This window comes from Pteropus alecto, unplaced genomic scaffold (genome assembly GCF_000325575.1).
Source record: "Pteropus alecto unplaced genomic scaffold, ASM32557v1 scaffold79, whole genome shotgun sequence".
NCBI classification, from domain to species: Eukaryota; Metazoa; Chordata; class Mammalia; order Chiroptera; family Pteropodidae; genus Pteropus; species Pteropus alecto.
Genome location: NW_006494612.1, coordinates 2,166,574 through 2,180,171, shown reverse-complemented (window position 1 = coordinate 2,180,171; position 13,598 = coordinate 2,166,574). Strand labels below are relative to the sequence as shown.

The 13,598-nt window shown below is 35.1% G+C and overlaps 1 protein-coding gene across 1 annotated transcript in view; it reads left to right on the top strand.

Moving 5' to 3' along the window:
• PREP (prolyl endopeptidase) overlaps window positions 1-13,598 on the top strand; it is a 103,923-nt gene that overhangs the window by 38,868 nt on the left and 51,457 nt on the right. Inside the window, 2 exon segments of the mRNA XM_015600133.1 lie at window positions 3,050-3,127; window positions 3,129-3,169. Of these exon segments, the coding sequence (XP_015455619.1) occupies window positions 3,050-3,127; window positions 3,129-3,169 (119 nt within the window).

Genomic DNA, 13,598 nt, shown 5'->3' with positions numbered 1-13,598 from the left:
ATATATAAAATATACATATATATAAAAAATAGATTTTTTCCAGGCCATGACGTGTAACTGGTACTGGGATGGCCCTCCTGCCATAAACAGCTAAAAAAACGGGCAAAATAGATAAAGTAACTGTTTGCTGATATTGGTCAGCAGGCATCATGGGACTTTCATCTGTGAGAGAGACGAGTGCTATGATTATCCCAGCTTTCTGCCTGGACGTATTTTATGAACTCTGGCACAAGAATGAGAAGCGCACAGAGTATTGTAGTCTCACTGAACTTAAGATCCAAAGACTGGAATTCAGAAAGACTGAAGCCACTGGAATTTGTAGGCAGAGTACCAAAGGAGAGAACTACCCACTAAGGGTTCCAGAAATCTGCTTTGGTATTCCTTGTGTCTTTAGCTGACTATTAAGCAACGCATGCATAGGATGAGACTGTGATTCAAGCTAAGAAAAACTACCAGGGAGTTGTAAGCAACAACTAGCAGAAGTTTAACAAGCCTGGGAGACTTTCACGCTCTGACCAGAGTGGAAAGACCTTGTAAACATGCCAGGTAGTCAGCAGAGACCCCAGGGAAGCCATACCTTAGCAATAGGGCTATAGACCTCACCCAGCAGTGCTTGAAAACAGGCCTTGAATGGATCAAGCTGATCCACTAGCAAATTAACTGCCTCAGAACATTTAAAGGAAAACCAAATAATCATCGTCGTCATTATCATCCCCAAATATTCAGAATCCAATAAAAATATTACTATATGTGTAAAGAAGCAGAAATATATGACTTATAACCAGGAGGAGAATTAGTCAATAAAACAGATCCAGAAATGATAGGTAGTAGAATAAGCTGATAAGAACTTTTTAAAAGCTGTTATAAAAATAATTTTTAAAGGATTTTTTTAAATGTTAAGGTAATGAACTAAGAAATAGAAAATATAAAAATGGAGCAAATACTCTTCTAGAGGTGAAAAAAATACCTGAATGGAAAAATTCTCTGCATGGGCTACATAGCAGTTTAGATACTTAAAATATCAGTGAATTTGAAGACAGGACAATGGAAAGTAAACCACCAAGAAAAAAACAAACAAAAATGAACATAGTCCTATTGACCTGTGGGATAGTACCAAGTGATCCAATATTTTGTATTTGAAGTCCTATGTTAGGGATAAGGGGACACAAAAATATATATGAGGAGAAAATGGCCAAAAATGTTATGAATTTGATAAAATAGACACCCACAGATCCAAGACACTCGACAAATCTCAAGCAGGCTACTATAGCAAGACCATTATAATCAATTTGCAGAAAATCAAAGGTAATACAATCTTAAAAGCAGCTTGAGAAGAACACACACATTGTCCTCCATGGCATTTATTATTCTATCATATACATAATTGCATATTTATGTATTTGTCTCCTCCAATAGAATGTAATGTTTTTTTTTCCTGATTTGTTGACTGATACATCTTTAAAACTTAGAAAAATGACTTGCATGTAATAGCTCCTCAGCAAATATGTATTGAATGAACCAATGAACAAACTACAGTTGTCGTTAAGTGTGTTAGTATTCTCCAGAGAAATAAAACCGACAGACTATGTGTATATGTATAGAAGAGAAAGGCTTATTTTTAAGGAATTGGCTAACATGATTGTGGACCCTTGACAGATCCAAAGTCTGCAGGGTAGGCTGTTAGGCTGGAAACCCAGGGAAGAGTTTCAGTTAGAGTCCATGTCCTGGCAGAATTCCTTCTTGTTTGGAGAGGTCAGTCTTTTACTATTAAGGCCTTCAACCGGTTGAATGAGATTCACTCATGACAGAGGGTAATCACCTTTACTCAAAGAGTCCACCAACTTAAATGTTAATCTCATCCAAAAAAAAAAAAAAAAACAAAAAAAAAAAAAAAACCTTCACAGAACCTTCCAGAATAATATTTTGCCAAATATCTGAGTACTGTGGCCTAGCCAAATTGACACATTAAATTAACCATCATAGTAGGATGTGGAAAAACAGTAACTGTTATATGCTGCTGAAATGTAAGGGTATAAGTTGGTAAACCAATTAATTTGGCAATATCTAATAAAATTGAATGCATATCCTACCAGCGAGCAATTTTACTTCCTGTTATATAAAAACATTTATATTAGACCACACTTACATAAGGGAAATACTTATCTAAGGCCACAAATAAACGTGTTCAAGAATTTTCCTTAAGTGTTGCTTGTAATAGGAAGAAAATGGAAATCTAAACATTTATTGGTGGGGAAATGAATCTGTTAGTTATGGTATATTCTTAGATTGGAATACTGTACAGCAGTTAAAACAAATGTACATATATCAACATGGATTAATTTTTTATGTTGAATGAAAATTAGTTGCAAAAGGATATGTTGTATAGCTTGAATGCCACTTATGTTAATTTTAACAACTCAAAACCATAATTTATTTATTGTTTGTTGCATACGTTTTTTAATCAAGATTATTTTTGCTGCCTAAGATTCTCCTGTTTAATATTGTAAAAGAAATCCACAGAAGCATAGGCCTTTGTTCCGTGACATCTTGTGGTGAAGATGACTAGAGATGTGTATAGAGGGTTGTTCAATAGAAGGTCATTAATGTAACCAGTATGAACCACACTGGTGTACCTCTTTGCATCCATGCCCATTTTGCTAATTCTTACTCTTCTAGAACAACTTATAAAATAATCTGTGATGAAACTTCAAAGTCAGGAATATTAATATTCAAATTGGCGGATTGGGTGTATTTTCAGTTAAAGAATAAACTGAATTTAAATAAAAATCACATTGAGTCATTATGACATTTAGTTACATCTATTGATATATTCTACTTAAATATTTTATTATGTTTTGTAAAACTGTAACTAAGAATGAAATAAGTTAAAATTGATGATCACCTTTTTTTCTGGTAACTTTTTTATCCATTCATAAGTTTGGGGTAAACTTACGGTCTTTGAGGTTAACCTTTATTTTTTACTTAAACAATGCTCTCGCAAAAAATATATTCTAATCGACTCCCTGCACTGTCTTTATTTCTTTACTAGTTGTCTGATGATGGTCGCTATGTTTTGTTATCAATAAGGGAGGGATGTGATCCAGTAAACCGACTCTTACTGTGACTGACTCTGGTACTGTGACTTACAGCAGGCATCCAATGGGATCACTGGGAAGTTATCTTTCAAACACAGATAATTATTCTAGAAAGCTCCATTAAAAAGCAATTATTTTGGTCTTCTAATTGATTTCCCGGGAAACCTTCTTCTATTTAACCACATCATCTCAGTTCATCTGATTTTTTTATTCCTGTATTATTCCATAAAATGAAGAAAAATTGACTTAAGTTATTTGTTGACTTTAGCATTTTCTCTGTAGATTGAGGTTAACCATATGTTTTGCATATGAATGTGAAAATATCCCGTGAGTATTACAGATGAAGAGTGTTAAGGAGAAGCTGGCCCTTTGGTCTGTAAAACATTATAACTGTCTAGATGTATATGAGCTTTGGCAGCTCATGTACTAGATGTAGGGGTGTGAACTGTCACAAGCAAGAGATAGGAGACCAGTGAGAATTTACCAGGTTAACAGGAAATCGTAACACAGATACTTAGTACTGAGCCTCATGCACAGTAACAGCCTGATATTCCTTCATGAAGTCTCGTATGTCATGGTAATAAGCTTAGAATTAGCCAGTTGCAAATTCTGGAGATGGCTCATTTCAAATGTTGTTCTCTTCCAACATCTATAATATATCAGCACCACCATCAGCATTAAAGCTTTTCAACTGCAAGATTTACTATGCTGAAAATTCCCAGACCCCATCAGAGATATGCTGGTACCCAGATAAAGACATTAAACTAATTACACCATTGTTCTGGTTAATGTAAAATAAATATATTTTAGAGATGGATTTTGAAACTATACAATATTGAGTGCCTTTCTAATTATTAATTAGATTACCTCATTATTGGTATCTAATCTGTATTACACTGTGATAAGAAAATATATAAATATTTTTTTAGTATTGATTGGGCATTGTATCATTTTTAAACTTCTCTAAGATCTGCATTCTAATATTCTTAGATATTACAGAACACCATTCACACATACTGCAGGATGACATTAACAACTTTATTCTAATGCTAAATATATATCTATTTAATAAAGAAACGTTATTTTTCAGTTTGAGACAAAGATACACTCATTTTGATCTCAAGAAAATTTCATCAACCACATCAGTTTTCACATTCTCTTATAGGAGCAAACCACCACCCAAGAATTGTTCACTTGAGTTGCAAGTCCAGGTCTACATAGAACTGATCTCTGAAATCTGAAAGAAACAGTGACAGTTGTTAATGTGCTGTTACCCTGTACAATATTTTTGTGCGAGTCTGAGATGGTGGAAGGGACTTTGCCTTTCTCCAATTTATTATAAATGCCGGTGACAGTGTTCTTCCTCTGGAGAATACTGGTTTCGTTTTTCTTTTTTTGACTTGATTTTTATATCTTTAAATTATTATATAGGCTTGTTGTTAAACAATATAAGTTAACAAATTAAAAACACAAATTGCTTAATTTATTCCAAATACGGAGAAGAAAATTTCATTCACATATTCATATACTGAACTGCTATTTACTGTGTCCACTTTAATAATAGATAATGATACTTTAAATGACACAGGTGCTAGTAGAACTTGAGGAAACCCTGTTTTCTTCCTGACCTCTTGGTCCTTGTCTTTTTTTTTTTTTTTTACCTTATACACTTTTATCCAATTTATCATTGCAAACATTAGTGAGCAGTTAGAGAAGAGGATGTGATACCTACAAATTGGGATTCCAGAAGGAAGACAGGCATAGGTACAATAGGCCCTCATAAACAAAATTAAACAGTGCAGCCATAAATGAACATGAAGAATAAAGGGATGAATCTAAGAAACCCTAAATGGCTGTGATGTGTTCAGATTAGAAGACCCTGTTTACAAAATAAGCCAGGTCCTGGCCTACCCTCCTAACTTTATTTTTCCTTGAGTTACTTGACCTTTATCATCTTTGCTTTCTAGGTGGTTTTTGCGCAGCTTAAGTGATGAGCCCAGTGTAGAGTAAGGACTCCATAAATGTTAGCAATTGTTATTTTCCAAATTGTTCCCTTTTTTAATTCTTTCAGGGAACTTTAAGATTACTTTGTCATGATTCTTCATGCTTTCGGTTGATACCTTTCTCTCTATAGTTGGCCTTTCTGCTCCTTTTCTCTGTTCTGACTTCCTTTTTCCTTCATACAAAAACACTTTGTGTAAGGATTTGTGAGCTGTGTGAGTTCAGGTACCTTGTCTGTCTTGCTCTCTGTGGAGTCCCCAGTACCTAGTTCAGTGCCTGTCAGATAACAAACATTTTCTTCTTGACCAAACTAGTCTGGCTCCTCTGAGCCCTCTTCTCCACAAGGTCTCAGCCTTGGTTTCCTCCCTGCCCTGCCCCGCCCCACTGCTGGGCCTACATAGCCCTCTTAAATCAAGAATCCCACTACATCAGCTTAGAGAGAATCCCCCACCCTTGATATCTGATCAGATTCCTTACCACCCCCAACCACCATCTCCCTCGTGATAATCTGATTACCTTGGCATGCCTTCACCAGGAGTCCTGTTATGTCAGTTTAGCAAGAGTCCCGCTACCCTGATGTCTCCTCTTAGCAATTTTCCATCCACTAACACCCCATTCTGCTCATTAGCTATAAATCCCCAGTTGTCTTTTCTGTATTTGGAGCAAAGCCCTATCTCTCTCCCTGTATTACAGCAATAGTCTTGACACCTATTGCATTAGTCTTGAATAAAGTCCTTACCATTTTCACAAGGGTCAGAATAATTTTTACTTTAACTCAGACTCCTAGTAGGTGGTACCAGCTTGTCCTGAATGACTTCACTTGCCTCTTTAGGGATCCGTGTCCTCAGGTGGCCCTGATTTATAAGCATACATCCTGCATCAATAACTGTTAATTTTTTTATGAGAATTTTGAATCTTTATCTTTTAGGCCTGCTAATTTTTTTTTTTTTTTAGTTAAATTTTTGTCCTTTATTGAAGTCTAAGGATGATGAATAGGTAGGTCCAGACTATGTTTTCCAGTCCTATATATTGTATGGGCAGGAGATTTCTGTTTTCTTTTTTTCTGTTCCTTGTTTAAAATCAAAGGTGAAGAAGTATCAAGATATTGCTTAGGACTGCAGGCTGGCATGACATTTTATTAGTTTTGCAACAGAAAAGGCAACTGAGTCTTGATTCCTGTGATTCCTAATGTGATTCATGTTTGCAGATAAGTTGAAATTATTCATCCTGAATCTTACAAGAAAATGATTTGTGTCTGTGTTTTCTTAGTTGTATTTTCCGTACTTTTCTAAATCAAGACTGTTTCTTTTGAATTATATGTATATTTTAATATATAATTATGTATTATATATAAATAAAATATATATGTGTAATTATATATCTACTTTGTTTCTTAAATTTGTTGTAAATAACCTATTTTAAATATATATATAAAGTTGCTTTATATAGACTAAATTTAGAACAAATTTTTGCTTATGTTCTACATTACAGTTAATTATCAGGCCTTAGACCTCTTTTCTTTCAAATATGGACTTTTAAAATTTTCACGAAAATTTAATTTATACCCTGAAAATGTAAGCAATGGTTTTCAACACACTTTTATAACTTATTTAACTTAGTGTGATACAGTTCTGAATTTTTTTTTCTTTTGGAAAAGTGGAAGAGACTACTTATTAACTTCTTTAAAATTTAAAGTGGTTACTTCTGTTGTCTTTATCAACAACTGTCTGTAAGGCTCAGTCGTAAGTGCAGGATTATGTAAATGTCACATTTAGTTATGAAGCAGTCATGTATTGATGCCCCGCTCTAGGCTGTCATCCCTGCCCACAGAGTGCTCCCTACCCACTGGACAGTAGCCGGGAGGTCACCCGTGCCCCATTTCAGGGCAGATCAATGAGGCTGCGACCAAGCATACATCAGAGTTAGGGCATCTCTGGAGTTAGAAAACTACACTCCATCTCCTCTCTTCTTTCTTTTGTTTGTTCCCTTTTCCCTTTGGTTTTTTCATTTCTCTATAGAAGTAATATCAGCAGCAAAAGGGACACTTACCATTTGGCCATATTCTGAATAAATTTAAAATCATATCAGAGGTTTTTAAATAGAATCTTTAGGAAGCAATTGGCAGGTGAAAAGAACTGTATATATCTAAAATCCTTATTAGTAGTCACACCTGTCTGCTTCAGTACAGCACCCTTAAAACGAGCCCGAAGTAATCTTTGCTTATGTCACAGCACTTATGAAGCTATTTGGTGGAAAAGGTGGATGATGCAGACATATTAATTTTTGTGAGCAAATATCAGCTTATCCTGTATTTCACCCAGACTTTCACTAACCTGTCTCTCCCCTTTTTCCTTTTTTTTGCTGAAAGTTTGATCATTTTAGATTGGTAAGGTTTCAGTGCTCACCATGTCCTTGTTTTAATGTTTTCACATCATTAATGAGAATTAGCTTTTTTCTGCATAAGAAATTAATCTACACATAACAATAAAAGGAAGCTTGGTGTTTGTCATTTAGCCATCTCTGGCTAATGCAAGGCAGATGACCTCTTGTTTTTAGGTAAGTAGCTAAGACAATATTGACTCCATGGTTCACACCCAGTGGAACTGAACATCTTTTGGAGGTAGAGTGGAAATGAAGAAATAAGCATTTCAGAAGCTTCAAATAAATGATTTGTCCAAAGTTTAGCAAAACCATCTGAACATTAAAAGTCAGACTAACGGGAGGAGGACTTCTGTGACAGGCAGGGAGTTATTAGAAAATATTGTGTGTCTCAGAGTGGGACTGCCAAAAAAAAAAAAAATTGGAACATCAAGAGGCAGTATAAAAATAAGGAAAATAGGAATTTTAGAGTAAAATAAGTAATAATAAAATTCGTACTTTTACTAATTTTAAAACTAGTGATTATAAGGGCTTCTAGGAAAATAATTGTGTTGCTGTGAGATATAAATTTGATTTTAAAAGTTCACTATGAGCAAATCATGCTGTTCAGAAGCCATATTTAGCTTATTTTTGTTGTTCAAAGAATTCCGGCATCATTTGGAATAATAGTAAATATTGTTTATTTAGCATTTACGTATGCCGGATTCTGAGCTACAAATATAGATATTTCATTCAGAAGCCTTTGAGGAGGACGTATGGTTATTCATAGGAAACAGGTTGGTGAAGCCAATTAGCTTTCCTGATGCTATTTAGAAATTCAGACCCATGTCAGTTGAATGGCCAAACTGAGTTCTAACCATCACTATTCAGCAGATGAGATGGAAGGAAGGCATCAGGCCTGAGAGAACAGCCGCCTGCTGGCCCCCTCAGTCTCAAAGCAGGACCCACACTTTGCCTTTGTTTATCGTTTTTTACATGTCAAGCCCTTAGTAAAGTGTAAAGGCACTTTTTAGCTTTTCTTATTAGAGAGCTTGCAAAATATATGAAACAATACCATTGATTGTCAAAGAAAGTAAAAAAAAAAAATAATGACTTTACTCTAGAGAAAGCATGAGATGACTTATTTTAAGCTAATCTTCACTCAGTAAACAAATCATTCCCAACCAAGAAGCAAGTTTATAAAAAATAATTTTAACTTTAATGTAGAGAAGTTTGGGGATTGAATTCTGCTGTCTTCAGAGTGAATAATGCCACTTACAGACAAAAGAACCTCAGAAAATGTGAGCAGACATTAAGATGGTTTGGAATTTAACTATGTCTCTTTTTTAAAAGTAATTTTTCTATTTTGCATTTAAATTAAATGTTCTAACGCATGTAGCAAATCTGAATGAGCCCCATTGTTCGTCTGAATTGCCATTTCTCTTGAATTATGTCATGGGCCAAAGCCCTGGAGGGGCAGGGAATTCAGGATAGCAAAAGGATTTGGCGAGCTCCTGTTTTGAACATGCTGCCCTGTATAGGCCTGTACTTTGAACTGCTTTTCAAATTTACAGCTGGATTTGTATAAACCCAGCTGCTTTGGTTAATCTAAATGAATTTATGACTTGTAGTATCTGTTTATGACTAAGATTAATGCTTCAGAATTCGGTGGCAGATAAGACCACAAAGTTTTGGGTTTTTTTTTCCGTATTCGTTGGAGCTTGATTGATTAAAACAAATGTACCACATCTTCAGGCTCACCTGATTATACAGAGGTACTGAAGGAAATTTCTACTGTGTTTTGCCTTTGGTAAATGTTTCAGTGACATTTTTTATGGGCTGTAGGGTACAGGGTCATAATAAATACCACTGCAGTGGCTGCAAGACCTTTTCAGGCAGAAACCATAAGGTGTTACTTTGAGAAATAAATGTTTCACATCATGAAATGTTTTATTGTCAAGGGAACATTTAAGGAATCTGTAACATTTCCCAGACCAAGATTCTGTGTCTACAAATGTCATAGTCCAGAAAATTGTCTTATTATTCTTATTATAAAGAAATGTACCTTTCTGATTATCTGCAGATTTTGCATTGCCAGCTAATTTTTTACTTCTAAGGAGTAGTTTTTAAGCTTTTTCCTTCTAAAGCGATGTTTTATGTAGACTAAGATGCAGTTATCTTTGAGTGGTCACCTACTTTTGAAGTTTGTCACTGAAAATAAAATTGTAACTCAAATGCAGAGCTTAATTAATCTTTTATGAAAATTAATTATAAAGATTTCTATTTGATGGAGTTTGTCAGATTGTATATTCTGAATAATCTCCCAACTGAAACAACTGAAATGCTGTAAAAAGTTTGCACAGCATCTTTCTAAGTTTATTGCTAAGTTGGCACAAAAGAAGAGAAACCATAGATACCAAAGACAGAAATAAAGGCAGGAATTTTAGATTGTTCCTGAATGTTTCTGCTGGGCCTTGAAGGCTGAGCTTCCCTGTGCCAGCCACCCGGGGCAAGGGTGATGGGAGATAAAGCCTCTCATTCTGCATGGTGTAGAGTCTCATGAGAGATACCCTTAATATAAGGGTGATTGAAAACTAAGCATACCAGTGGTAGAACTGGGGGTGGGGTGAGGGAAAGCAAGAGTAATAAGAACCTGTCTTTACCTTGGCCCTAGTGAAGGGGAACGGTAGGCAGGATGTGAATTCTCCTAAAACATGAGAATGGTTAACCTACACATGGGTGCAGATTGTCTTGATTGTCCCTATAAGGTCCCAAAAGCCTCATGCCAATAATGTAATTTAAAGTACTGCCAGTTTTGTTGCCTTCCACTTCTCTGTAGAAGTGCCACTTCAACTCAGGCCTCCAAGGATTCCCACAGATATTGTTTCAAGGGAAATCAGTACACAGTCAAAAATCACAAAGCAGATGAAGAAATTCATCAGCATGAGAAATAGAGCCTGCAGAAACACCAGAGCAAAATTATCAGATTCCTAATGTAAAATAAGCACATTAAATACATGTTTAGAACTAAATGATTAATGGGATGCCTTTACAAAAAATGCATGAGAAGCTTAGCAGCATAAACAAGAAACAAGATACTGTAAAGAATGACCAAACATATCTGGAAGAGGACTAACTAGAATTTTACAAATAATATTTTGATTATTAACATTAAAAAATTCAATTATTAGGTTAGAGAAGAGATTAGAGACAGCTAAAGAGAGAACTACTTAAATAGAATATAGATGTAAAGAAATTACCTAGAATGTAGCCCACCATGAGGTGGAAAGCATATGAGTGGTCACCAGACATGGTAAAGAGCAAATCTTTCCAGAAACGATAAGCTACGTAATTGGGACCAACCATTCTGCAGAGGACAACTGGCTCAAGATATGACCATGAAAATGATATACCTCTCTTAATATCAAAGTAGACTTTAAAGTAAAAAGCATTACTAGAGATAAAATTTCATAACCATAAAAGATTTGATATAGTTTTATTTAAATACAGTAATTCTAACTTTGTATATCTAACAGCATGATTTCAAATACAGAGAGCAAAAACTAACAGAAATACAAGTAAAAATGACATATCTACAATCAGAAGAACATTTTAACAAACTTTTTTTGTGGCTGATAAAAAAAAATGGCCCCTCAAATCAGTAAATATATAGATTTAAACAATATGATTAACTAATAACTTAAAAAACATATTTAGCTTATCACACCCAAAGGCTGCAAAATACACACTTTTCGTTCACAGAAACATTTAAAGGTCATTTAAGGGAAAAAAATTAGGCCATAAAGCTTTTCCAAACTAATTTTAAAAGATTGAAATCATACATTGTATGTTCTTTGAACCCAGTAGGATTTAGCCAAAAGTCAATAGCCAGAGGGCAAAAATCTCACAAACTTAATATCAAGTGAAAGAAATCAGACACGAAAGAATACATGCTGCATGGTTTCATTATATATGAAGTTCAAAAATAAGGCAAGATTAGGCTGTAGTGTTTATGGATGCATGTTAAAGCTGAAAAAAGAACAAAAGAAGAAGAAAGTGATGACCATAAAATTCAGGATGGTATTTACCTTTAGGAGGGATCAGGGCGTGTTCAGAATATCCTAGTGAACGAAATTACTTCTCATTATCAAAAATGCATTGACTATCCTTATATGCTTATTCTTCCAGATGAACTTCAGCATGATGTTGTCAAATTCTCTAAATATCTCATTTGGATTTTGATTGGAATTGTGTTAAATTTATAGATTTCCTCTGGGATTATTTGTACCTATGAAATATTGAATCTTCCCATCTAGGGATATACTGTGTGTTTCTAGTTATTCGGGTTTCAGTGGTAGTTTTTAAGATTCTTTAGAAAAATTTTCGAGCTTTCTTCATATAGATTCCACATTTCACATTAAGTGCATTCCTAAATGTTGCATTAATTTTACTTCTATTGTAAATGAGTTCTACCCCTATATTTTCTACCTGGTTGTTGCTGGCATGGAAGAAAGCTATAGATTTTTAAAAACTGCTTATAATTAGTTTTAATTCCAATTATTTATTTAAAAATAATGTTGACTTTTGTTGCATAGGTATTAGTAGTCACTTTATAATAATTTTTTTGTTTATTTACTATTCCTAGTTTATAGTTAAGAAAATGAGGTTTAGACAGGGGATAAAAAGATTGCTCAAGGTCACACAACTAAATAATGGTAGAGCTGTTTTAATCCAGTTATGTCTGACCAAAAACTCTCTGCCATGGGATTATATTTTTCTTGATAAATTTAATTCAGCAAATTATATAAAGATACTATGCTATGGAGATGAATCAGATAATGAATGTAAAATTGCCCTGAAAGATTCAAGGAATACAAATGAACTATCCAAATTAATATAGCAATTTCACTGTGAAATTGAAGCTCAGAGATTAATTGGAGAATAGCTAAGATTTGGCATCGCCTTTCAGTAGTTGAGAAGTTATCGAACTTTTTGTTTATGAAACTCAAGAGGTACACTGAACATCTATGTCTGATACATTGTGAAGCAGATGTCTTAGAATTTTTTTTTTTTAAATATTAAACGTGCCATTTCGTGAGCCATTTAAACAATGATAGTGAGCCACATTTAAGATTTATTTTAGTGATGACCATCTCCAGACTGGTTCTCAGCACTAAAGGACTGGGCAGTGTTCTTTCTTTCATTTAATACCAATTTTATTTTGCACCTTTGAAGTACCTGCCACTCTGTTTAGGTGCTGTGTGTTAAATAGTGAATAAGAAAGAAATTACAAACAAGCAAATAACTACATATCTTGAGAGAAGTGCTTTAAAATATGATCTGGGTTCCGATAAAAGGTGCCTAGCTATTTGAGAGTGGGCCAGGCGGAGGAAACACCCTGTAACAGGGTCTGGAAGCATCTTTTAAGGAACCTGACAAAGGCCAGTGCCTCTGGAGGACAGGGATGAGGCGAAACTTGGCAGGACGTGAGGTTGTCTATGTAGGCAAGATCACGGAGACTGTAAAAAGGAATTTGGATTTTATTCAAAGAATAATGGGGAATTTTTTAAGAAAGGCACCAACATGGACCAATTTAGGATATTAAGACTTGGTGGCTGCTGCACTAAGATCAAAAGTGGCAATGGGAAGAGTAGGCAGGAAGCTAATGCTGCAGACCAGGGCTGGCTAATCCTTTGTTATAAGCTCTGTCCTTCTGTGTGCTGAAGCGTGTTTAGCAGCATCTCTGGCCTCTACCCAGTAGATGCTTATAGTGGCCCGCCTCTCACTTTCCAAGCTGTGATGACCAAAAATGTCTACAGACATTTCCAAATGTCTCCTGGGGTGGTGGAATCATCCCCGATTGAGAGTCACTGCTGTAGACCCAGAGGGAAAAGATGAAGACTTGGAACGGTGTGATGGCAGCAGAGATACAGAGATGTGCTCAGATTTGGGACATGCTCAGGTAGAAAAGGGTTTACAGATTATGTGGGGTGGTGGTCTGAGAGCAGAGGTCCTTCACTCTCTTTCATTGCCAGATTTTTCAGGAAAAAATTCCTTCCCATTTTTTTAAAACCTTAAAATTTACCCACCCTTGTCCTTGCTCCTTCTCAAGCCTTAGATCTTTCAAATACTGTGTATGCTTTA